Source organism: Phoenix dactylifera, unplaced genomic scaffold, assembly GCF_009389715.1.
Source record: "Phoenix dactylifera cultivar Barhee BC4 unplaced genomic scaffold, palm_55x_up_171113_PBpolish2nd_filt_p 000300F, whole genome shotgun sequence".
Classification (NCBI taxonomy): Eukaryota; Viridiplantae; Streptophyta; class Magnoliopsida; order Arecales; family Arecaceae; genus Phoenix; species Phoenix dactylifera.
In genome coordinates this window covers 340,720-367,957 of record NW_024067777.1, presented here as the reverse complement: position 1 = coordinate 367,957, position 27,238 = coordinate 340,720, and the positions used below count along the sequence as shown (strand labels likewise).

General features: G+C 41.8%; 1 protein-coding gene across 2 annotated transcripts; it reads left to right on the top strand.

Annotated features, from left to right (window-relative positions):
* Positions 1-18,850: 18,850 nt before the first annotated feature.
* On the top strand, positions 18,851-24,917 carry LOC103697466 (zinc finger CCCH domain-containing protein 18-like). Of its 2 annotated transcripts, XM_039118052.1 has the most exons (8): positions 18,854-19,096; positions 19,564-20,515; positions 20,819-20,986; positions 21,076-21,255; positions 23,156-23,232; positions 23,360-23,527; positions 23,618-23,735; positions 24,290-24,917. In XM_039118052.1, exons 1-6 carry the CDS (start codon positions 19,090-19,092, stop codon positions 23,479-23,481), a joined length of 1,506 nt encoding a protein of 501 aa, XP_038973980.1. In that variant the 5' UTR covers positions 18,854-19,089; the 3' UTR covers positions 23,482-23,527; positions 23,618-23,735; positions 24,290-24,917. The 2 variants fall into 2 exon arrangements, with proteins under 2 accessions (XP_038973979.1, XP_038973980.1); XM_039118051.1 differs by having other exon boundaries at positions 18,851-20,515.
* Positions 24,918-27,238: the final 2,321 nt, after the last annotated feature.

The window sequence follows — 27,238 nt, the reverse complement described above, 5'->3', positions numbered from 1 at the left end:
GGAAGTTTATGTAGGACAACCTCCAGGTTTTGAAAATCACTTACATCCAGATTATGTGTATAAATTGCATAAAGCATTGTATGGACTTAAGCAAGCTCCTAGGGCATGGTATGAAAGATTAAGCAATTTCCTAATTGAGAACAAATTTAAGAGAGGAAATGTAGACAAAACCCTCTTTATTAAAAGAAAAGGAAATGACTTATTGCTTGTACAAATTTATGTGGATGATATAATTTTTGGTGCTACTAATGATAGTCTTTGTCAAGAGTTTGCCAAGCTTATGCAGGGAGAATTTGAAATGAGCATGATGGGTGAGCTCAACTTCTTCCTTGGGCTGCAAATAAAACAATCAGAGGAAGGCATCTTCATCAGTCAGACCAAGTATATCAAAGAAATGTTGGAAAAATTCAAGATGAAGGATGCAAAAGAAATCAGCACACCCATGGGCTCAAGTTGCAAGCTTGACAAAGATGAAAAAGGTAAAAGTATAGACTGCAAATTATACAGAGGTATGATAGGCTCTTTACTTTACCTTACTGCTAGTAGACCAGATATATTATTTAGTGTTTGTATGTGTGCTAGATACCAAGCATGTCCTAAGGAATCACACTTGCAAGCTGTTAAGAGAATTTTTAGATATCTAGTAGGGACATCTAATGTAGGCTTATGGTATTCTAAACAATCTGACATAAATTTAATTGCTTATTCCGATGCTGATTTTGCCGGGTGCAAACTCGACAGAAAAAGCACAAGTGGCACATGTCAATTCTTGGGTGCTAATTTGGTTTCTTGGTTTAGTAAGAAACAAAATTCAGTTGCCTTGTCCACAGCTGAGGCTGAGTACATTGCAGCTGGAAGCTGTTGTGCCCAAGTTCTTTGGATTAAGCAACAACTTGAAGACTTCGGTATCAAAATGGATAATATACCAATTAAATGTGATAATACAAGTGCAATTAACTTAACAAAAAATCCTGTCCAACACTCTAAGTCAAAGCATATAGAGATTAGGCATCATTTTATTAGGGATCATGTGCTGAAAAATGATGTGATGATTGAATATGTATGTACTGAAAATCAATTAGCTGATATCTTTACAAAGCCCCTTTGTAAAGAAAGATTCAATTTCTTAAGGAATGCCTTGAGCTTGTATGATCCTAGCAAATGAGTTGAATTTGTATTGCATTGCCTTGCTACTCAAACTAATAATCAACCTCAAGGTAAACATAAGTGAAAACATGAATTCATCTAAGCTAAATGACGAACTGTTTGACTTTCCGGAGGATGGTTACCCTCCCTTGGACTCTTCATGGAGATATTTTCAGAGCCTATTTCATAGGTATTCGAAATTTAGTCAAACACTCCTCATTTCAATATTAATAATTCAAAAATCATTATCAAATTATTATAGGATGTATCATTAAGGGGGAGGATCACAAACAAATTCACTCTAAGTTTATCAAAAAAAATCATGTTGATTAGGGTGATTAAACAAAAATTGGGAGAAGATAGAATTCAGTCTGAAATTTTTCAGTGCCGGAGACGTCTCTGGCAAATCGCAGAGACGTCCCCCCAGGGGAGACGTCTCGCCTTAGTCGCGGAGACGTCTCGGGGACCGAAGGAGGGCTTTTTAAATAGGTCGAAATCGCTCGAGCCGACTCGAGCTTTCTCCTTCATTCCCGACCAAAACGAAAAACCCTAGCCTCCATTTGCTCTCTACCTCAAATCCTAGCCTCCGTTTGCTCTACATCACAAACCCTAGCATCCATGGCACCAAAGAAGGCTAGGACGACCCGTGGAAGGCGACCTAGGGTAGCGGCCGACGGTGAGGAACGACGGGAAGAACCCTCCGCGCCGTCTCCTCCGGTTGCTCCGCCAACCACGACTGTTTCCTGTGCAAATCGCACAGTCACGACAGGAAGGTACATAGATTTCTCCTTTTTAGATCATGAGGGATTCTCTATTGGAGAGAGACTCCGAGCCCAAGGGTGGGAGCACCTTTGTACCCTAAATACCTTGACCTACCCCGGCCTAGTTAGAGAACTTTTTAGCAATATGGCCTTAGGGGACCAAGGGTACACTGCATATGTCCAAGGGACATTAGTAGAAGTCAATGAAGATGTCCTATCCACTGTCTTACAAATTCCTAGGGACGGTGAGGCTCCAACCTCACATCCCCAAAGGGAGTCAGCCCTAAATTTACTGTTAGGAAGAGAGGACTGCGGCCCTCTTGATGTTGTCAATTCCCAGGACCTAAATGCAGAGATGAGACTTCTCTTAAGTATTGTCAACCGGGTCCTATTTCCTAAAATCGGTCGCTTCGATTTTGTTTCGGAGCGAGACTTAGTTATAATGCACCACATCCTACTAGGGATCCCTCTAAACCTTCCTAGACTCATGCTAAATTACATTGCCCTATGTCATAGGTATTCTAGGTTTAGTATACCCTATGGCATGATCTTTACCTTAATCTTTAAACACTTCAAGGTTCCCATTCCAACAAATGAACCTGCAAAGCCCTTGAGAAACACCGACTATTACAATGAGGGCACAATGAGAAGAATAGAATTTCATAAGATAGATGGATCGTGGGTCAAGGTACCAAAGAGAAAAACCCAAATCCTAGAGCCTGAGATCCCACATCATGAGTCTGACCATCACTCTCCTCCACCTAGCCACATGGATATCCCTGATATTCCCTCCAGCTCAGCTGGACCTTCCACATCCATGCCACCACCTCCTCCAGTTAGTGGGCCCTCCTTTCTGTCAGAGGATCAGATGCGTACCTTAGCATCTGCCATTTGCCAGCAGATGAGGGAGGAGATGAGATCCATGATCTCCACAGAGTTGGCCCCCATCAGAGCTTCACATGAAGGGCTTCTACAAGAGATGAAGGATATTAGAAGTCAAATTGAAGCTACAACACAAGAAATAATTGGTGTGGGTGCCACCCAAACCATCAGATCATTAGAGCTCAAGGACAGCTTGAAGAGCATTTCCAAGAGTCTTAAAGAGCTAACAAAACCAGATGGCAATGTGAGCACCTTAGTTGCCCAACTCAGAGGAAGAATTGAAATGGCAACTATAGAGTTTGAAGCACTTGTGGCAGGTTTCCACAAGTCACAGGGAGATCAATTTAAGACCCTCATGGATTCCATCAACTCATTCATAGATGCAGCTTGTAAGGTTTATGAACAAAATACAGCTGGTAGGGCCCATGAGCAACGTCGCCGATGATGGATATCTTGTAGGATCTTCTTTTTGTAAATCCTAGGCTATTTTTGAAACACTTTTGTATTAGAAATCAATACTTGTAATGATTTCTTCTTTTTGACTATGTACTGACTTCAAAGGTTCACAATGATATATGAATACAATCCCTTTTGAAAATTGTGTACATTGCCAACTCTATGCATGTGTTTCTATGAATGTGAATGTGCCTCTTGATGTGTCACAAGAATCTCATAACATACATTAAGTATTCAGATTTGGCACAACGTATCAAAGCATATGAAACAGGGGGAGCACAACCTGAATATCAAAGGGGGAGTAAAATGAACACTGAATATATTGAATATAGAGATAATTTGTCCCCTTCATTGTTGATGACAAAAAGGGGGAGTAGATATTGAATGTAGAGATAGCAGTTATATATATAGATATTGAATATGGAGCAGTTATATATATGGATATTGAATATGGAATGCAAAATTTATAATCATACTCCAAAGTTGATTTAGAAAAGATAAAATTGAAGAATATTGACCTTAAGATAATTGCCCTTCTGAAAAAGAAAGGGGGAGTCAAAAAGAATCTAGCTTTCAATTATCCTCAGCATCAATACTTCATTTTAACTTGATTCAAATTCAGTTGATATGACTAAAATTATTTAAGAACTATAAAGATCAATCTTATGCACAAGGAAAGAACTGAAAATTGAATACTTTGAGTGATGCACATTGTATCTAGTTCTAATCAAAACATTATACTTGTATATCTGATCAAATACTGTGTATATATTTAAATCTCAAATTTTGCATATACTCAGTGTTTTGTCATCATCAAAAAGGGGGAGATTGTTGACCCCCTAATAGATTTTGATGAATACAAAACACTAGAGTAAAATTCCATTATATCTTAACAATTTAATTGAGGAATTCATGTGTCTTATTAAGAATATTGTTAAGAAATGTCTAGGCAAGTTCCCATAATTTTTATGAATTTATTGAAGAATATTTTGAGTTAAAGAAAACAGATCAGGGACAGCCGAGACGTCTCCGGATAGTTTCAGAGACGTCTCTGGCACAAACAGGAAGAACCGGCACACTTGGAGACGTCCCCGACACCTGCCGAGTCGTCCCCGCGTTAGCGGAGTCGACTCTCTCAGTAGCGGAGTCGACTCTCTCAGTGGCGGCAGAAAGGCAGTTTTCAAGAGATATGCGCGAGACGTCCCCACAGTAAGCCGAGTCGTCCCCGCAAGTAAAAAGGAGACTTTCCGAGTCGTCCCCAAGATAGCGGAGACGGCTCTCTCAGGGTTTTCCAGAGAATGGTTTTTTGGGTGATAAGGAAGCGGAGTCGACCCTGAGACAGCGGAGTCGTCCCCATGCATAAAGTGCAGACAACCCGAGACGTCCCCTGAAGGAGCGGAGTCGACTCTCTCAGGAAATTCCAGAGGACATGTTCTTCGGAGATAAAGAAGCGGAGTCGTCCCCAGATCAGCGGAGTCGTCCCCATTCAAAAAGTGCAAACAAGCCGAGACGTCCCCTGAAAGTGCCGAGTCGACCCCAGACAACGGAAAAAGTAAAATCTTGTAGCCGAGACGTCTCCCGTTGAAGCGGAGACGTCCCCGGAGCGACTGGGACGCGACTGACAGCTTTTCAGGTTTGGTTTGAATTTCAAATCCTTCTTTCTTTGTCTCTAACGGCTATATTTGCTTTTTGGGCTATAAAAGGGACTTCTTAAGTGCTTCTCAACAACTCTTCACCAACCCAAAGCTAGATCATTCAAGAGAGAAGTAAGAAAGAATAGTTCAAGGGAGTGAGTGCATTCAAGTGAAGAAATCAAGTGTTTTTCAAGATTCCCAAGTGATTTCAAGCTCAACCACTCTCGTGCGCTCGGGATTCAAAGCTTACACTCAACCCTACGTGTTCCACATCGGAAGAATCAACATCTCCCACGCTTCCAACGGCAAAACGATTCTTCCGGGTTCAATTGTTCATAATTGTTATATTTGCTTTTTAGAGCTTTTATTTTCTTTTGTAAACTCTTTCATTGTGGTGCTTGTTCCAGTCAAGGGACTTGGAACAAGAAAAAGGCGTCCCAAGCCTAAGTGAAATTGGGGGTTTTGGGTTTGTTGTGAGCCCGGTGTAAAACAACGAGTTGGGTAGTGAACTCGCAAAACTACCGTACTGTAATCGTGGATTATAGTGGAAATTCCCAAAGGTGATTTGGGGAGTGGATGTAGGAGCAGTGGAAGCTCCGAACCACTATAAAATCTTGTGTTTGCGATTGACCTTTCTCATTCCTCCTTCTTTACTTTAGTGCATACATTCGTGTGTTTTATTTTAATTAGTCAAAAGTTTTTAAAACATCCAATTCACCCCCCTCTTGGGTGACCATCTCTGGGCAACATCCATAATCTTCCAGTTGTTGTTTGATCCACATGATTTGAGCACAACAACTTCCGGCAACAACATATTCAGCTTCAGCAGTAGATAATGCAACCGAGTTTTTTTTCTTGCTAAACCATGAGATTAAATTTTCTCCTAAGAATTGACATGACCCGCTGGTGCTTTTTCTATCAAGTTTACAACCAGCAAAGTCTGAATCTGTGTATCCTATTAAGTTCAGGCTAGATTCTTTAGAATACCATAAATCTATATTTTTTGTTCCTATTAGATATTTAAAGATTCTCTTGACTGCAATTAGATGAGATTCCTTAGGATTAGACTGATATCTAGCACACATGCATACACTAAACATGATATCAGGTCTACTTGCAGTGAGATATAATAAAGATCCTATCATACCTCTATACATCTTTTGATCTACAGATTTACCTGATTCATCTTGGTCTAGTTTGCATGATGAGCTCATGGGTGTGCTAATTGACTTGTTTCCCTTCATATCAAACTTCTTAAGCATCTCCTTGATGTATTTAGCTTGATTGATGAAGATCCCTTCTTCAGATTGTTTGATTTGAAGCCCGAGGAAATAGTTCAGCTCTCCCATCATGCTCATTTCAAACTCACTCTGCATCAAGTCAGCAAATTCTTCGCAGAGGCGATTGTTAGTAGCACCGAAAATAATATCATCAACGTAAATCTGCACTACTAACATATCTTTGTTTTTCTTCTTTAGAAACAGTGTTGTATCTACATTTCCCCTAGAGAACTCATGATCTAGTAGAAATTTGCTAAGTCTTTCATACCATGCTCTAGGTGCTTGTTTCAAACCATAAAGTGCTTTGTTCAATTTATACACATGATTAGGGTATTGATGATTTTCAAAACCAGAAGGTTGTTCTACATACACCTCCTCATTAATATATCCATTTAAAAATGCACTTTTCACATCCATTTGAAATAATTTGAAGTCCTTAGAGCATGCAAATGCTAGTAACAGTCTAATTGCCTCAAGTCTAGCTACAGGAGCAAAGGTTTCATCAAAATCTATACCTTCTTCTTGATTATATCCCTTTGCTACTAGTCTAGCCTTATTCCTAATTATAATTCCATTTTCATCAAGTTTATTTTTATATATCCATTTGGTACCTATAATTGAATATTCAGAGGGTCGTTCAACTAGGTTCCATACCTTATTTCTAGTAAATTAGTTTAGTTCTTCTTGCATTGCATTTATCCAATTTACATCTTTTTCAGCTTCTTCTATGTGTTTGGGTTCAAAATGTGAGACAAAAGCTAGATGGTTATTTAAGTTTCTAAGAGATGCTCTAGTCCTAACAGGTTGAGATGGATCATCTAAAATTAATTCCTTAGGATGCCCATGAGCATACCTCCAAGCCTTAGTCAGCCCATGATCCACAATAGCTTCTTGGCTTGATGATGCATTTCCAATTAATTTTTGTTCATCATCTTGTAATGTCATCTCATCAATCTTTTCTTCAAGAATTTCAGCATCATCATCAAGATCAACTCTCTTGCTAGAAGAGATATCACTAGAATCATCAAAAACAACATGTATAGATTCTTGTATAACTAGGGTTCTTTTATTAAAAACTCTATAGGCTTTACTAGTTGTAGAATACCCCAAAAATATACCTTCATCAGATTTAGAGTCAAATTTACCTAGATTGTCTTTCCCATTATTATGAACAAAACACCTACATCCAAAGACATGAAAATAGTTTACTTTTGGTTTTCTGTTTTTTCAAAGTTCATAAGGTGTTTTCTTTATAATGGGTCTCAATAAAACTCTATTTAATATATGACATGAGGTATTAATGGCTTCTCCCCAAAAGTACTTAGGGAGGTTACTTTCACATAGCATGGTTCTAGCCATTTCCTCTAGGGTTCTATTTTTCCTTTCTACAACTCCATTTTGTTGTGGTGTCCTAGGTGCAGAAAAATTATGAGTTATTCCCTTTTTACTACAAAACTCATCAAATAAATGATTTTCAAATTCGGTTCCATGGTCACTTCTAATAGCTATGACTGAAGTATCTCTAGCATTTGTTACTTTCTTATGAAATTTCTTAAAAACTGAAAATGCTTGATCTTTATGAGCTAAGAACATGACCCAAGTATATCTAGAAAAGTCATCTACAATAACTAGACCATATTTATTTTCTTCTAGACTTGTGGTTCTAGTTGGTCCGAATAGATCCATGTGTAGTAGTTCTAGAGGTCTAGAGGTAGAGACACAATTTATGGATTTAAAAGAGTTCCTTGATTGTTTGCCATATTGACAAGCTTCACATATTTTATTCTTTTCAAACTTTAGTTTTGGCAAACCTATCACGGAATCTCTTTTAACTAGTTTTGATATTGTGTCCATACTTACATGACCTAACTTACGGTGCCATAACCAACTAGCATCATTATCCTTAGTTTCATTAACAACTAAACATGGGTTATGTTTGGCAAGATCCTCAAGGTCTACTACATACACATTCCCACGTCTTATTCCTTTAAAAACTAAACTATTGTCATTTGAGTTGGTTATGATGCATAAGGATGGTTTGAACAAAACATCAAAACCTCTATCACACAATTGACTAATGCTAAGTAGATTATGCTTAAGATCATCAACATATCGAACATTATCAATAAAGGTTGAAGGGGTGATTTGTACTTTACCTATACCAATGATGTGACCTTGGTTATTGTCTCCAAAAGTCACAGCACCTCCCTTCTTAGCCTCAAGGGTGAAGAATTGGTCTTTGTCACCCGTCATGTGTCTTGAGCAGCCACTATCCAAGTACCAACAATTTTTGTCGACCTTGGCTGCAAGACACTCCTACACAAGCAAATCATACAATTTTAGGTACCCAAGTTTTCTTGGGTCCTTCATGGTTAGTAATGTTGGTTCCTTTTGGAACCCAAATCCTTTTAATTTTTTTTTTAGTTTTTTCTTTTCTATAATCACACACATTTGCTTTATGTCCTAATGTTCCACAGCAAAAACATGTTATTTTCTTAGATTTACTTTTCCCTGCTTTAACAAAAAAAATACTAAGGAGTTTTTGCTTATTTTTAGGTTTATACCCTAAACCAGCTCTATTGAATACAGCATTTCTAATTTTTCTGAGCTATATATAAATTTTTCTACAAAAGGCTTGTACTTTTCAAGTTCTAGTGTCAATTTTTGTTTTTCTGTTTTTAGTCCATTTAGGTCTTTTGTGAGACTCTCTTTTAAGATTTGTTTATTGTTTTTAAGTTCTAATATTTCTTTGGTCAGCCTTTCGTTATCTTTAATTAAGGTATTAGTCTTTTGAATTAAGATTTGGTTGCTTGTCTTAAGTTCTGAATTTTCTTTAATAATAATATCTTTATCCTTAACTAATGTATCATACTTACGGAGGTGAGTTTGGTTAGTTAGTTTCAATTCTTTGTTTTTAAGGTTTATTGTCTTATACTCGTCCATTAATTCATTGAAGGCATCATATAATTCATCGAAAGTAAAGTCTAAATGTGTGCCGGATGTTACCTCATTGTCCTTAGCCATAAAACATAGGTTGGCCTTTTCTTCTTGTTCCTCATCCGATGATGATGATGATGTGTCGGAGTTCGATAGGGTGGAGACGAGGACTTTCTTTTTCTTGTACTTGCTCTCCTTCTTCAGCAAAGGACACTCAGCTCTGAAGTGCCCCGGCTTCTTACACTCATAACATCCGATCCCCTCATTTTTCCTTTCCTTTTCACTGCTACTGCTGCAAGACAAATCTTTGTTAGTAGAAACAGATTTAAGTGCTATTACCTTTTTCTTGTGAGAGGACTCTTCTTCATTGTGTTGTTTCATCGTTAGCTCATGCGTCATGAGGGATCCAAGTAGCTCCTCTAGTGGCAGCTTGTTTAAATTCTTGGCTTCTTGGATTGCCGTCACCTTGGCTTCCCATGACCTTGGTAGACAACGAAGAATCTTCCTGACAAGCTCACTATTAGTATAATTTTTGCCAAGGCTTTTTAGGCCATTGACAATGTCAGTAAATCTAGTGAACATGCAAGTGATTGTTTCATTAGAATCCATCTTAAATAATTCATACTTATGAACTAATATATTTATTTTGGATTCTTTTACTTGATTTGTGCCCTCGTGGGTCACTTCAAGTCTATTCCAAATCTCTTTTGCAGAAATGCAAGTAGAGACTCTATTAAATTCATTTCTATCTAATGCAAAATAAAGCACATTCATTGCTTTGGCATTTAGTTGTGCCTTCCTTATGTCATTGTCATCCCAATCCTTTTCAAGCTTGGGTACAGTGACACCCTCTACATAAATGGATGGGATGTATGGTCCATTTAGAATGGAGGTCCACATCTCATAGTCTTGGGCTTGGATAAATATTCTCATCCTAGCCTTCCAATATGAGTAGTCGGATCCATTAAAAAATGGAGGTCTATGGGTGGACTGGCCCTCAATGTGAGAAGATCCAAATGGGGTTGTCATTTTGATCTTTTACTCTTTGGGTAATAGAGTTCCGGCTCTGATACCACTTGTTGCCCAGATAGACAACCCAAGAGGGGGGGTGAATTGGGTTTTAAAATAATTATTGCAATTAAATGGTTTGTGAATAACTAATTAATACTTTTTGCAAGTTGATTAATTAGATGCTATGTGCAGTGAATGAAATGAAAGTAAGAGACAACAAAGCAATCACAAACACAATGATTTTATAGTGGTTCGGAACTAACCCTTGCTCCTACGTCCACTCTCCAAGCCTCACTTGGGAATTCACTATAACCCCTCGGATTACAGCCGGTTGTTTTACAAGCTCACAACCTAACTTGTTGTTTTACGAGATCACAACGAACTCGGTCGGTTTTTCCAGGCTCACCGACTAGAACCACCCGATTGTTTTTCCGGGATCACAATCAAACCCTTACACGTTGGTTTCAACCTAGGCTCACCAACAAACCTTTACACCCTTGATTCAATCCCCTGATTGAATCAAGTAAGGACCAAATGGATTGAAAAACAAACAGAAAAATACAGCTTCTAAACAAGCAGATATTCAGCGATATAAATAAGAGAGAAGTTAAGAGCCCTCAAACAAATTTATGAAGATGTAGAGGAGGGCTTCTCGAACTCTGGGTCTCCTCTTGAATGTCTTTAAGACTTGAAGGCTGAAGGAGACTTCTTTAATGCTGGGAAGAGTTGGTTGAATGGAGTTAATGGCCCTCTTCCTTCTTTTCCTTTGAAATCCTTTGGTTGATGAAGATTTCTTGTTTTCTTTGAATGGAATGTCGCTTCACTTCCTTGCTACAGTTCTCTGTGGCTATTTAAGCCATTTCCCACGAAAACTAGCCGTTAGACACAATCTTCTAGCCGTTCTGCACATTCTGCACATCCTGACAATGTTTCCGTTGGGATCGGAGTCGACTCGCGCGATCTGGAGTCGATTCGGCTGCAGCAGGAGTCGACTCATACTTTTCTGGAGTCGGCTCGGCAACTGTTCCGGATTTGAATTAAAGTGCTCTTCTCGACTGGGAGTCGACTCGACTTAACCCGGAGTCGACTCCCCAAAGTCTGGAGTTGACCTGGCACTTTAGGAGTCGACTCATTCCAAGGAATCCATAGATGTATTCTTCAACTTTGCTCACTCGAGTCGACTCGAAAATTCTGGGAGTCGACTCGGCGCTCTGAGTCCGAACTCCCGATCTTCTGTCTTTTGACTCGTGCCGTCCTGGAGTCGACTCGAACTGTTTGGAGTCGACTCAGCTCTCAGTATCCGAAAAACAGTCTTCTGTCTTTTTGGGGTAGCGCTGCCTTGGAGTCGACTCGAACTATCTTGGAGTCGACTCGCCTCTCAGAGACGAAAATACTGTCTTCTGTCTTTTTGGGGTCGCGCTGTCTTGGAGTCGACTCGAACTATCTTGGAGTCGACTCGCCTCTCAGAGACAAAAATACTGTCTTCTGTCTTTTTGGGGTCGCGCTGTCTTGGAGTCGACTCGGACTTTGCGGGAGTTGACTCGGCTCTCAGTGTCCGAAAGTTGCTCTCTGACTTTTGCCTTGTATCACACTGGGAGTCGACTCTCGCTTCCTTTGGAGTCGACCTGCCAACCATCGGAGTCGACTCGAGTTCCTCAGGAGTCGACTCGGCTCTCAGGGTCCAAAATAACTTCTCTGTCTTTCTGTCTGTAACTCCCTGGAGTCGACTCGTACTACCCTGGAGTCGACTCGGCAGTATCGGAGTCGACTCGCGCTCTTCAGGAGTCGACTCGTTGACAGGTTCAGAGATGGATCTTTCTGTCTGTCTGTCTGTTCTCAGTCGGAGTCGACTCGTAATGTATAGGAGTCGACTCGAGCCTGTGCCAGTGCTTCTGATACGCTTGGAGTCGACTCGTAATCTCCCGGAGTCGACTCGAGTCTCAGACTTTGGTTCAAATTGACTTCTTAACTTATCCAAAATGTCTTGAACCAAATCTAGAGACACTTAACCATAAATTTACAAGAATTTCACTGAAACACTAGATTGAATTCATTAGTAAACATAAGATATACTCAAATGCTTTGAGCTCATCAAAATCAAATAGGGTTATAATCAATTACTCCACAACTTCTGGCCCACTCTTCAAAAGGACACGATGGACTTTGTCCGAAGGTGCGACCGATGCCAGCGGAATGCCAATATCCAGCGCCGACCCTCAACCCCGCTGACCTCGATCATCGCCCCCTGGCCATTCGCCCAATGGGGGATTGATATCCTGGGACCCTTTTCCCTAGCTACCGGGCAAAGAAAGTTTCTGGTCGTCTCCATCGACTATTTCACCAAATGGATTGAAGCTGAGCCTATAGCCCGGATCACCGAGCAGAAAATGCGGAACTTTATTTGGAAGTCAATAATCTGCAGATTCGGACTCCCCCGCATCCTTATATCTGACAACGGCCGCCAGTTTGACAACATCCGCTTCAGAGAATTCTGCTCTGAGCTCGGCATCGACCACCGCTTTACCTCGATCGCCCATCCTCAAACAAATGGAGAAACTGAGGTAACAAATCGCACCATTTTGCAGAGGCTCAAGGCCAGGTTCGATCGGTCCAAAGGATAGTGGGTCGAGGACTTGTACAATGTTCTCTGGGCCTACCGGACTACGTTCCGACTACCCACAGGCGAGATCCCCTTTCAATCTGGCATATGGGACGGAAGCTGTTATCCCCTTGGAAATTGGCCTCCCCTCTCCGAGGGTGGAGCATTACGACGCCGACTCCAATTTTTCTCAGCTCAGAAACAATGTGGACCTCATTGAAGAAACAAGAGATGTCGCCCGAGTCCGCATGGCAAGATACCAGTAGAAAACAGCCCGATACTACAACTCCAAAGTCAAGCCCAAGCTTTTCAAAGTGGGGGACCTCGTCCTGAGAAGAGCTGAAGCCTCTCAGCCAACCGAGCAGGGGAAGCTAGCCCCGAACTGGGAGGGACCCTACCGGATCGCATGAGTCCAGCGGCCCGGAGCATACAAGTTGGAGTCTCTCGAAGGGACCCTCATTCCACGGAGCTAGAACTTCGAGAACCTTCGGATGTATTACCAATAGAACCCCTAGGGGTCTTCAACACCTGGAAACGCGACTCTCGCCCTCCTCCTCTCTGAAATCCGACTAAGTTCGGATGCCCAACCAAGCTCGGATAACCGACCAAGCTCGGATACCCCAGTTAAAGGATTAACACCATGCTACATCAACGTCGAGCTCGGCCTCGATCTTTCTCAAAAGCTTCGACTAAGATCGGGATGCCCCGTGTGTCGACCGTAGAGTCCTAAACTTCCTCGACCTCGGAAAGCATCACCAGGTCGACAGCGAGCCCAAGCTCCCTTGACCTCGTGCTCGATACCTCGACTAAGGTCGGGATGCCCCGTGTGTCGACCGTAGAGTCCCAAACTTCCTCGACCTCGGGAAGCGTCACCAGGTCGACAGCGAGCCCAAGCTCCCTCGACCTCGTGCTCGATACCTCGATTAAGGTCGGGATGCCCCGTGTGTTGACCGTAGAGTCCCAAACTCTCTCGACCTCGGAAAGCGTCACCAGGTCGACAGCGAGCCCAAGCTCCCTCGACCTTGTGCTCGATACCTCGATTTGGGTCGGGATGCTCCGTGTGTCGACCGTAGAGTCCCAAACTCTCTCGACCTCGGAAAGTACCACCAGTTCGACAGCAAGCTCGAGCTCCCTCGACCTCGAAAGATCGGGGATAGTGCCTTCGCAGCCCTCCCGGGATACTTGACAGCGACAACGAAACAACATCCGCTAAAATCTTCGACAATGGCAGCATCTCCCAGTTCGCCGGTGTTCCCGAAATGGACCCCAAGCCGAAGGACGCCTCCGAAAGCTGACCAAGAAACAAAGCGGCCCGCTTTAACACGGAGCGCTTGCTCTCGAAGGTGCAAGAGGTACATCCCACTCGGCACCTACTCCATTTCATTTGTTTACTCACGTGCCGTCGGCAAGATCCTGAGTAAACTCGGGATTTCCCCCGACCAAAGTCGGGATCCTTCTCTGGGTAAATCTAAGGCCGAGGTCCCACCGACCTCGTGCACGCTCTCTTTGTTGATCTCCATGTTGATCTATATAGGCCCCTCCGAGTGGGGACCCGGCTAAGCCCAAATACCGAAAGGTCGGTGCCGGCCCACAGCGACAGCCTCGACCTTTAATACTCTAGTTGAGTTTAGAAGTGCCAAGGCACCCATCATAAATCTTTGCCCCATTTGTTGGTACCTCAACTAAGAGACTGACCCAACAACAACGCTGTTTCGATCTACAGTCTCCTCGAAGACTGACCCCAAAACCTTTCGTAAGCCCGCGACCGGATAGCCGAATTCAAAAGCTTAGCCGAGTTTCTCGAAAGGCAAACCAGAGGACCTGACGAAACCCCTTCGGGGTCCAAAAGCCGAACTTAAGGGCTTGGTAAGATTCGCATCCGAGCTCGAAGACTCGAAGAATCTTTCTAAAAATCTAAGCTTGGGGCTTTCCCTAGCGAAACCTAGCCCCACGGGGCTAAGTCAGAACCTAGCCCCACGGGACTAAGGTTTGCGAACCTGGCCGAGCTCAAGGACTTAACGAATACCCTCAAGGTCTGAGCTCGGCGCCTAAAATGCTATCCTTATCGGGGCTAAGTCTAATAGCTTAGTGAAAATGTCTCGAACCTAAGTCTACGGAGTTCGAGCCTGAGAGCTTAGCCGAATTCGGAAACTTAAAAGAAATTATTGCGCGGAAGAAAGAAAGAAGGGCGAATACAAATTGGCAAAAGATACTCTTTCATTAATAAGAAACCCGAAGGCTGAAGTACAAAATTGAGGGTTGGCCGAACAATAAGTTTGAAGGCCGACCTCGTTTAAAACAAAAAAAAAAGAGCTAAGTCCTAGGGAGCGGCGGTTGCACCAGCGTCACCCTCAGGGTCATCTATGGTAATAACCTGAGAGCCTTCAGCGGGCGCTGGCTTGGAACCCTCCGTAGTGGCCTCAACTAGGGCCTCAACAGAAGCCTCGGGAGCACCCTCGGCAACTTCCCTGGGAGGAACCTCCGACACCGCTTGATTGACCATATCAGCCTCGGCCTCGGCCTCGACGAACTCCTCCTCAGGCGTGAGAATCGCAGGGACATCGTCCTCGGACTCAGCGCCTGTCCCCATCCTCGGACGGATCTCCGAAAGGTCGAGCTGGGGGCAGTACCGAGCCATCTGCCTCCGAAAATTCTCGAAGCTCCGGAGGAACCCGTCCACGGTCTCCTCCTCCAACATGCGCGAAACTCTTCCGACTCCTTGAAGAGCTCCACGACATTCTCAGCTTGCTCGAGCGCCCTTTTCTCCCAGACCTCGAGCTGCTCGACCTTTAGGCGGAGGACCCCGCCCTCATACTTGTGGCTGGCGGCTTCGGAGCGGGCCTCGGCAAGACGCGCCTCGGAGGCGCGCAGTGCTGATCTCGTCAAGGAGTGTGCGGCCCTCTCCTCTTCTAGTTCGTCGACGATGGCTTGCTGACCGGCCTCGGTAGCCTCTCTCTGTGCCACTGCCTCCGCCAGCGCGGCCTCCAGCTCGGCGATCCTTTTCTTGGCCGGCTCCAGTTGCCTGCAGAGCCGCCGAGACCCTCCTGGCATTTCGAGGCGATGAATACCAGGGTATCAACTTCGTGGATATACTGTAGAGAAAGCAACTATAAGTAAAAATAAAGAAAATATTAATGACTAAGGGCAAGATGAGAGGGTGACTTACCCGAGCAGTGTTGCAGTAGGTTTGGTCGACGATCTCCTCGAGCGTGAAGGTCCGGAATTCGGTCTGATCGGCTGGAAGCATGGCGCGGCGGAACACTTCACGCGCGACGTCGCCGTCTTGGAAGGCCGAGCTCCCCTCGGGTATCGGAGACTCCAGCTCGGCCGACTCCCTCCCTTCGGCCTCTGAAGAGCTCGGCCCAGCTGAGCTCGTGACAACGGTGCGAGGTGCACTCGGGACCCCAGGGCCCCTGCTCGGCTCGGGCCCCGAGCGTCGCAGGCGGATGACCGGCCGACCCGCCCGCTGAGAAACGGGGGCGGGACAGGTTGGAGACCCCGAACCAGACGCCCCTGCAGAACCTGAGCTCGCACACTCGGCAGCTGGAACTCGCCCCCGAGCAATCACCGAGGCTTCGGCCTCAGAACCCCCCACCTCGGCAGGGTAGAAGTGGCGGCCGACTTGGACTTGTTCTGGGGCTGAGGAATAGCCCCACCGGCCTTGGCCGCCCGCCTCTTCAGTCGAGAAAAGAGGGATGTGTTGCTGGTCGGCATGTGAGGAATGTCTGAAATAAAGAAATTCTTCTAAGTGTCAGACCAACATCAGAAGAACAAAGGAAAGAAACAAATAAGGTAAAAACTAAAGAATGAAGGAGCAGCACAACTGCCCTTACCCTCGGGGCGCGCCGAGCTCAGGCCAACCTCCACCAGAGCTTCCTCGGTCAGAAACTCGGTCAGGAGGATGTCCCTCTCGAGACTTCGCAGGGCATCGAAGGCCCTCTGCTCGTCCACCGAAAGATTGTTGAGCCTATTCAAGGCCTTCAGCCCGGGACGCCCCCATCTTAGATTGAACCCCCACGAGAGCTCGGAAGAAAGAAAGAAAAATCTCCCCTTCCACTCATGAATTGAGGAAGGGGCACCTCAGAAGAGCGACATACCGCTCCTCCAGGCAAAGTACAACCATTCTACGTCCGCCAGGTTCGTCTTTAACATGAAACACCGGCGGAAGACATTCACCGAGGTCGGGATACCATGCGCCAGGCAGAGGGACACGAACCCAATGATAGTCCTCCATGAGTTTGGAGTGAGCTGCGCTAGGACAAGCTGGTACTCTACCAGTAGGTCATTCACAAACTCATGAAGGGGGAACCGCAGGCCGGACCAGAGTGTATCAACGTACACCCCGATCCGACCTGGAGGAGGCCTAGTCATCCGGTCTTCCGACCCTGCGAGCTCGAGACGAAACCCGAGTCGGAAGAAGAACCGAGAATGGACTAGCTCAGTTCCTCCTCGGTTAGGGTAGACCCGACTTCACCGGGACCAAGACCCATCTCAAAAGAAAGGAGGAAGGAAGGGGCAAAAAACGAAAACAAAGAAGAAGAAAGAGGCGAGAATTCAAAGAAAAAGAGAAAAAAGAAAACTTCCGAGCTAATGTGGGAAGACGACCTACTATGGGGCCACCAGGAGTTGTCTCTGGTCACCGTTGGAAATCGCCCCTGAATGTCGCCGGGAAGGATCAGTCGCAACCGGGAGAGAAAATGGCAGCAATAACAAACAAGCAGGACCTTCCTAGGGCTAAGTCGGAGGGTTTATATAGACCTCCCCAACGGCCCAGATCGGCGGGGCTGAATCCCGCCTTCCGTCCGGATGGCGCCGCGTGTCGACTCCAAAAGCTGAAGCAGCGCATTTATTCCGAACGGGCGCCTCGGGTACGGAATCGAGGCGCCGTTCCCGTCAGATCTTGGAGCCTCATCATGAGCCCGCTACACAAAAAGGCCTCGAAGGACGCTAGGGCGTCACCTCCTTTCCCCCCATTAAAAGCACCCCGAAGTGCGTGGAGCGCCGACATAATTTAAGTCTCCCTGGCCCCCATCACCGTAATAAAAGCAAACTACTTCCCACGTCCGAGCTCGCAAGCAACCCGAACTCGGAAGTCGGGGGGCAGTGTTGGGGAAAATACAAGTCCCCTCAAGTACATGGGCGCGTCGCTAGCACGTGATCGGAAGTGCCCTAATCTGGACAACCGACCTCGCGCCCGACCTCGGACCACCTGACGCCCTACCAGGCGCCCAACCCTAAACTCTCAACCTCGGAACGCCCGACCTAGAAAGCGCCCGATCTCGGAAGGCATCTGATCCCTAGAAGTCAGACCTCACCAACTGCCCGCTACTGTCACATCCTCCTACGGCCCAGTTCGGAACCACGCCTTGGGCGGCTTACGCAACAATTAATGCGCATGGTCTCTACAGACCTCCAGCTTACTCAACAATTAATGCGCATGGTCTCTGCAGACCTCCAGTTTACTCAACAATTAATGCGCATGGTCTCTGCAGACCTCCAGCTTACTCAACAATTAATGCGTATGGTCTCTGCAGACCTCTGGCTTACTCAACAATTAATGCGCATGGCTCCCGCTATCTGCGGATCTCCAATCCTCCATGGTAAGTCAGCTCGGCCGCGTTTAGTCAGCCGCGACAACTCTCTGACCCCGACCTCATCCTCTATAGCAAGGCATTAATTCACATGATCGTGTGCTAATTCATGCGACGTGCTCAGCCATACGGCAGCCTGGTCCCGTCGCATCACAGGTAACCCAACATCCCACTATAAAAGGGGAACCCCTCTACCATAAAGGAGGGGGCGGAAACTCTAGACAGATTATTGCTTCTACTTATATTTCCTCCCTTCTGACTTAAGCATCGGAGGGCCAGCGCCGGATATCCAGGCCACCGGTTTCTTGCAGGTCCCCCGGAGGACGCCGCCCGCCGACGGACCGCCGCCACCCGAAGCCCGCTGATTCTCACCGGAGCCCCACCTTCTTGGCCCAATGGTCGTCCCCGGGTCCATATTCCAGTAACATGATGTTTATTTTATTGATTGCAAGGGCATTGCTTAAAGTAGTGGTTGGAATCTTTTTCTTTTAACTTGGTCGTACGAAAAATTAGTTTATAGAAAGTGGGTTGGTTGCAGAATTTTAGCTTTTCATTTTTTTTGGTAGATTCTTCTTTTCACTATTTCTTTTGCAATAAAATGCTTTGCCAAATACCATGAAAATAGTATTTTTGAGGGCTTTTGATTTCAACTTTGTCCAGAGTTGGTTGTTTATATTCTGTCCATCTTTTTCTCTGAAAATGCACAATCTCTCTCCCCCTCCTCCTCCTCCTCCTCCTTTATCTTCTTTGTGTTCTTCTTCCATGTGAAAGGGGGTTGTTTCTGGGTTTGAAATGGCTGGTAAGGAAAATCTCTCCTTAAATAGTAATATAGTTGTTTCTGAATCAGGTTCAAGATTCGAATTTGAATATGAATGTCTATCTTTAGTGTTCTCTATCATGTTCTATGGGTTTCGGTCTTTGTTCTTCAATTTTACAAAATAATTTGTGGTTAAAACAGGCTTTGGGGAATATGACTTTAGTCATAAAATATAGCCAAGATTTAGTACTGTTTTTGACTTGTGGATTTGTCAATTAAGAGGGCAGGTGTTTACCGAAAAATATTACTAGAAAAGGTAATATAGTAAGTAGGAAGATTTAGATTCTGTCATCTTTTCCTGGAGTTCTCAACAATTAATGAATTTTCAGAATTTCTTTTGTTTATTCTTCTTTTCTGCCCTAGTTTCTAGTTATATGGCTTGATGGATTTCCACAAAAAGTTGTTTAAACTTGGATGTTTTACTCATATTTCTTTCTTTTATCATGCAGAGGCTAAATATTATGGTTTGGATTTCTCTGAATTGACAAAGATCATCTCCAGTAGAATTCAAAAGCTCGAGCCAGACAATGCTGTTAAGATCATGGGATGCATCCTCCTGAAGGAACCTGGGGAGCAAGAAATGGTGCAGTTAGCAATTGTCCATGAGAACATATTGCTATCCAAAATAAATGATGCCAGGGCCATGCTCAGAATGCTATTCCCCAAGAACTCTGCCTCGGCTCAAATCCAATCCATACAAACCATTTCCCACCAGCTCGGTTCGTACCCTCCTTCTGGGACATGCCCCATCTCTTCCCCTCCCAGCTTTCATGTTCCTGCTCCCTGTTGGGATCCTCAGCTTGCTTCCGATCAGCAATCTCCAATGCACAGCTTAAATTTTGGCCTGCAACCATATATGGATTCAGTCGGGGATTTGCACTCTCTTCGTAACGAACCTCAGTTCTTGGGCATGGATGAGCAATTGGATACTGTGAACCCCATGGGCAATTACTACTACAAAGATGCTGCCTTGGGTGGTGGGATAACTGGTAGGACCAGCAGGAGATCACAGAGCCTCTCGGAGTTACCTATCAAGGCTTGCCATTACTACATCAAGGGGTTCTGCAAGCATGGGGTGAACTGCAGGAACACTCACAGCCTGTCCTACCCGGATGGATGTACGCAGTTATTTGGCCCCGGCATGAATGAATTGCCAAATGAAGATGATGGATTCACACCTGGGTCACCTGAGAGGCTTGAAATGGAGATCATAGAGCTCTTGAGGTCAAAGAGAGGGAGTCCTGTTTCTATTGCCTCATTGCCTATGCTGTATTATGAGAAATATGGAAGAAATCTTCAGGCTGAGGGGTACCTCACTGAGAGCCAGCGGCATGGGAAGGCTGGTTTCAGCTTGACAAAGTTGCTTGCCTGCTTGAAGAACAGCATCCGGTTCATAGACAGGTATCTATCTATGTACTTCCATGGAAGTTCCTCCATGTTTCCGTGTTTAAGATACTTATCGAATTCTTCGTAATAAAGGCTGCATTAAGTTAGTTTAATTCTGTAAACTGAGTGCTAGTTGTAAAAGATGTGATACAATTTGGAACTTGTTTGCAAAATTAGTAGCATGGTGGCAGTAATTGTTGCTTTCTCTGATTGCTATCCACTTCAATTTACAAAATGAACTGGGAGAGTAGTTATAGGCTCAGCATTGCTATCCACTTCTATTTATGTTTTTCCTTTACATGCATTTTTGAATAACAGACCACATGGGCAACATTCGGTAGTACTAGCAGAAGATGCCCACAGATATATGGAATGCAGGAATGAGAGAAGTGATCTAGGTGCAACAGTTGCAAGTTCTCATCAGATATATCTTACATTCCCAGCAGAGAGCACATTCACTGAGGAAGATGTTGCCAACTATTTTAGGTTACTAAACATCAGCCAAATTATACCTAAAAAGACTTGTCAATGCATTTTCCTTGATATTGATGCCTTTGTTCGTTGTTATTTACCAGAATTTATGGCCCAGTTCATGATGTGAGGATTCCAAGCCAAGAAAAGCGAATGTTTGGGTTTGTCAGCTTCCATTATGCACAGACTGTTAATGATATTTTGATGAAGCGGAATCCCCATTTTATCTGTAATTCTCGTGTCCTGGTAAAGCCATATAAGGAAAAATCGAGGATTATTGATAGGTAAGTTACCTCTCTTTAGCATGTCTATTGTTTGTCTGATAGCCTCTTTTAGTTGGTAACTGAATGTTAGAAGGATTGGCTTTATTTAATATGTGCTCTGATCTCTCCACTACTGTCATTCTGAGTTAGAATTTTTTGTTCTCCTTTATTATAATCTGCTTTTGAATAATTTGAGTACCATTGGTGATGTTATTCGAATGCACATATGATTAAACAGCTGATTTCAACTATCAGATTTTGCACTGAAATGTATCTTAACTGACCTCTAGCTGGGGCTTTTTTCAATATTTCTGTGAGGATCTCATATATGGAAGATTTTTTTTTCAAGAAGCTTTTTCTTTATCTCTATTAGGAATCCCTATTTTGTTTGTTATTCTTGTGTTCTAGTTAAGTTATATATGGAAAAATTGAGGATATTGACACCTTAAGTTCTGTTTAGGATGTCTGTCAATTGTCTCATAATCTATTGTAGTTGGCAACTAAACTTTTGCAGGATTGTTATTATTCATATGTGGCTTGATCTCTCCACCACTGTCATTCTGAATTAAAACTTGTTGTCATTTATTATAATCTGCTTCTGAATAATTTGAGTAGCATTGCCCATGTTATGAATCTGAAAGTATATATGATTAACCAGCCAATTTCAACTATCAGATTCTTTGCTGAAATGTATCTCAACCGGCCTCTAGGAGCATATTTTTTTCAATATTTTTACTAGGATCTCATATGCACAATTTTTTTTCCCTTATATACAGAAGTTGATTATTGTATATACTTTTTACATGCAAACTTATATGCCAGATCCTGAATGATGTAAATGCCAAGAATATGCGTTGAGAAAATGGGAAAGTGTTGTTTCCAAGTCCTCGAAACATCTACTCTGCATAATTGTTACCATTTTTCCCTTGAAGCGTAATTTTCTGCTGTATATGAGAATTCAGGATCATTTTGAAAGTGCAACTGAAATGATATTTTGCAAAAGATTGAAATTAAAATATATAAATTAGAAGCACTGAGAGAAAGTATCTAAAACATATAAATAAGAAAAAGAATTCTCTTGTGTATGATTGATTAAAATTTGTGCATACTTACCATAAAACATGAGAGACATCTGAATTCTGAAAGGCTAATGTATAACATGCTTTGTCCTCATTTTCATGACTAAACTCATAATTTAGCTAAAAAATTCAGGAGCAGTTTTGGAATGGTCCAAAATTGGACGATTATGGCGCTGTTGTAGATTTGAAAACATTTATTCATTCTTATTCAACATTACTCCAATGTCTAAATTATGGTTCACCATTGAAGGCTACATATTTTGGTGCTTACAACTCACGTTCACTAGGATGGAATCAGATACTAATAACTAGAAATTTACAGTACTAATCACATAAAAAATCAGCATTAAGAACAAATATATTGTACAGGTTTTGTGCAGGAAATTTTTATTTGAGAATAAAACACAGAGGAAAACTTTGGGTGGAAATTCCTTTCTAGTGTTTTGTTTCATTGATATCAAATTTGCTGGCCAAAAATGTTCTGACCTGCAATCTAGCTTGCTAGAAATTGGAGAAAAGGACCATAATTAAATAACAATATCCACGACACTATACATGTTTATGTTATGAGCATGATTTTTTTTTTTGTTTCTCATGCTTAATTGTCAGTGCTTCTTCATTATGGTTATAGTCGATGTTGCGTTAAGGTTTCTTTCGTCCTTCAGAGGCATTATAATTGACTTTGCTAATTTACCCCAACTTAAGACTTTATAAATCAACATGCAGTTTGACTAATGTTTGGCTCATCTACCCATACTGGTTTTACAAAGTTGATGCTCGGTTTTATTTCTTCTGATTGTAGTTTTTCATAATCATGACATGAAACATTTCTTACATTGCAGAACCTATATGGAGAAAATAAAACCTGCAATGTATTATTCTTCTCAATATCTTGAAATGGATCCTAAGCTTCATGCAGGTAAGTAGGCATTTTCAACTAAAGTCATGATTCATATTACTTTTTTCTGTAAAAGATTGATGTTTATCTTTGTATATTACTCCATTCTAACTTCTTTGTAATTTTATATGATGCATCTTGCCTTCAGTTCCAAGAGAATCTGATAGCCCCAGGATGCTTAAAAGCAAGTTAATTGAGCAGGAAATGATATTTGAACTTGAGAGAAAGCGTCTCTCTGAGTTGAACTTAGCATCTAAGCCACTATCTTAGCAACCATATTTCTGTTATGACATGGAAGGATTTAAAGTTACAGAAGGTTTGACAATTTAATCTTGAGAAAATTCCTTATCCTGGTTCATATGTCCTGCACTAATTTCTAGAATTTTTCTTTGCGGTTGTTGTTCAGATCCCTATGAGTTCCCATTGATAGATCATTTTAGCTATACCCTTGCTGCTCTTAATAATGTTTCGACAAGTGATGACAAAGCTAGGCAAAGAAACGACAGTTACAGTGACCCGGAGAGGTAAGCCATATGCAAAATATAACTATATAGCTAAATAATATGTGAACATTATTTTCCATAAAAGATTATTATCATTGGTTATATGCTTTACTATTAACCATTGTTTTCATTCAATTTGTGTTTTTTCCCTTCCAAGGCTAAATGGGTAGAATGAGTAACACTTCCTGGTTAATGCTTACCCTGAATTACTCTCTTTATTTATCACTAAAGGTATTTCTTGATGCATTTTTTGATACTTATTTTTTTTTACATATATTGTAATTTGAAATTGCACCATATTCGTGTTCATAGTCTAAGGATTGGGGGAAGAATCCTTGGAACACTGAATTGTATCTTTGTTGAGATCATTTTGAAAACTTACAATCACTCTTGTGCCCTTGCAACTTCTGAGGTTTCCTGTAACAGCACAGCATCTGCTCAAATTTTAATGAAATATTAATTATATCAAATTTATGTGAAAAGAATTGTTTCAGTTTTCAAGGTTCCAGTAATTGACTTGCTTTCATGCATACAAGTACCTTCTACCTCTAACTAGGTTTTTCTCTGGTGTGCAGTGGCCAAATTGAGCTCCCAGAGAGTCCTTTTGCATCTCCACCAGCAGGAAGCAGCATTTCTGCAGTCATATAGATATCCAGAGAAGAAAATAGAAGAATATAGAGAGATTGCTCCATTTCATACTTCAGTTCAACACATCAGTTTTCAAACCCTAATCTCCCCAGATCAGCGAGATGTTAATGAACTTTATACCGATAACCAAAAGATCAGTTGCTTCTCCATTTTAATTTCATGGGAGAAGGTTACAAAAGTGATACAAGTACATCGAAAGGGAAAAGGTGTACACTTATTGTAGATACTGGAGCATGACTCCATTGATGGTCGTAGAAGAGAAAGGTGATGTATGACAGATGCAATTGCTAATTGCATTTTTGAATTCAAGGTGTTCGGTTCATTGTTCAGAGGCAGTTCTAGTTGACACTTTGAGCAGAAGGTGATGTATGACAGATGCAATTGCTAATTGCAGCGGGTATCTTAAGGAAGTTTGCAAAAAATCAACATATTGAAATAGATCATATAGTATCGGTGATGTTTTTAGTGGCAACGGGTTTTTATTTGATACTAGTTTAATCATGGCTTATAACAAAACAAAGGACCCATTATTGTGAATATATTTCTTTTTAGTTATTGCTCTGTAGCTCGATATGGATGGAACATTGCATGGATCCTTGTTGAGTACAATCTACACTAATGGACTAAAATCATTTAGTCTGATCTGTTACAGATCTTTGTCCCAATTTTTCTCTTTTCTTTGGTTCCTGTTTATATTCCTGATAAAGACTATTTGCAATTTAGGCTGAGGATGGAGACGAGGAAAGTGAAAGAAAATAAAACTGATCTCATCCATCTTGCTGTAACTATGGACTACGCTATATTAAGTAATGAAGCTCATATGCTTTTTTGTGAACCAACATTATTATCTATCTTCTACCCAAAAAAAAATGTTCTATAATTATTTGAAAAAAAATGTGAGGTGCAAGTATCAAACCTTATCAACATCTTACAGTATCGAGCATCTTAAAAATCACATGACCTAAGGATGGTCATAGGGATGATTTTGATGATGAAGTTGTAGATCAGTTGTAAGTGCTTGTAGAATGGAGCATGCTTAGCATCTCAAGCATTTTCCAGTTTTAGAAAGCAACAACGTATCTCCCAAAAAGTTCATTCTTCTGCAAAACCAATTAAACCTACATGCAATTACATGGAAAGAAGCATCAGTTAGTTTGATGAACTCAGGCTTGCCTTGGTAGCTATACCCCTCTGCTTAGCAATCAGAGGTTGTAGATTCTAAAATCTAAATAGATGGTGCATTTCCAACTAGGATCAAGGCTTGTTTTAGGGTTTTTCTTTCATCTCTCCCTTTTGTTTTGCATGGAACTTTTATCTCTCTTATGTTTCTTTAGGACCGCTATTAATTGGTTCCAACAAGCTGGTGCTTTTGTCTATGTTTGTTAAGCAAGGAGGCATCAAGGGCCCAATGTCAAGCTGAATCCTTCCATTTGGTTGCTAATAATGCAGTTTATTGAATTCCCAATCATGAGCTTCTTAAATCCTATAATCCTCTGTATGCTAGACTGGTTTTATCTTTTGCAAGCTGATTAGTAGAGAAAACATGATTTTCCCGGGACCACACCATAGACTGATTTATTTAGATTGGTTACTGTTTTTTTTTGTTGATGTTTTCATTGTTGGTCAAAATTATTATGAAAAACCTTTTTTGTCGGTCTTTGATAGAAAAAAAATAAAAACACTCTGTTCCTTTTAAAATTTACTTTTGCGGCATAGGTTTGTGAATTGTGACGCTCAATGCTACTGTGCTTTATTTTAGGCTTTTATTGCACCTACACTTCACATGGGCCATGGCAAATATGATGAAAAATTTCAGCATATAAGGAGGACATAAGCGAATAAGATTACTATTCTATTATGTTTTTAAGCGAATAAGAATAAGATGTAATATAATGATCAAGCTATAGCATTTCTATAACCTAAAAGTGTTTGTCTAGTTAGAAATTTCAAAATTCCTGCAATGCAGGTGTTTGTGATTGCATGTTTAGGTTAAACCTTTCTACATGCTGCTTATTGTTGTTGTTGTTGTTGATTTTAAGCTGCAAGCAAATCATTGTTTAGACTTCTAAGGAAGCAATCCCAGTTTTTGAATTCTGTAAGATAGTAAGTTGCCATGAAAAATCAAAATTAATGTGTCTCTAAAGCAAGTATTGCTAAATTTCTTTAGCATGATTATTTTCCTTCTTTTAGCTAATCATTTTTTTCCTAAATTGGTATTCTGATATAATTTTAAATTATATGATATAGATGGATAAACAGTTCGTGAATATAGAGTTAGAGAGTGATGGTGATAGGGCAAATTGAATCAACGCCCTTAGGTTGTAATATATTTCTACAAATGTAAAAGAAAGTTAACTTTTTCTGTTTATCAATATTTTCATATAAATGAAGTAACTAAAAATGTAAGTTTATAAAGTGTGGTGCAGAATATTCATTTGGTGGTAAGGTTGGGACCGAAAATCTGAAATGTTATTTAGAGAATTACAAAAAGAACCGTGACATAGGACAGATGATCTTATCAGAAGCTCAAGGGTCCATATCAATGTGTTCTACTAAGTTTAATTCTAACAAATTCCGTGAATTGCTAACACTTGCAATTATTAAGCATGATCTACCATTTCAATTTGTTGAGTATGAAGGCATTAGATCTTTATTTGCTTATGTTCATGAGGAGGCCAAATTAGTATCAAGGAATACTCTAAAGACTGATTTGTTGAAATTATGTAAAAAAGAGAAGGAAAAATTAGTATTATGGCTACATTCAATTCCTTCTAGGATAAGTTTAACTTCGAATTTGTGGACCTCCATTACTACTGATGGGTGTTTATATTTAACTGCCCATTTTATTGATGAAGAATGGGTGTTACAAAAGAAAG

Excerpts from the sequence above, each read along its gene's own strand:
- LOC103697466 (XM_039118051.1), top strand. The coding sequence starts at position 19,497 with ATGGATTTCCACAAAAAGTTGTTTAAACTTGGATGTTTTACTCATATT. Across the intron at positions 20,987-21,075 it reads GATGTTGCCAACTATTTTAG|AATTTATGGCCCAGTTCATG; the intron begins GTTACTAAACAT and ends GTTATTTACCAG. Across the intron at positions 21,256-23,155 it reads AAATCGAGGATTATTGATAG|AACCTATATGGAGAAAATAA; the intron begins GTAAGTTACCTC and ends CTTACATTGCAG.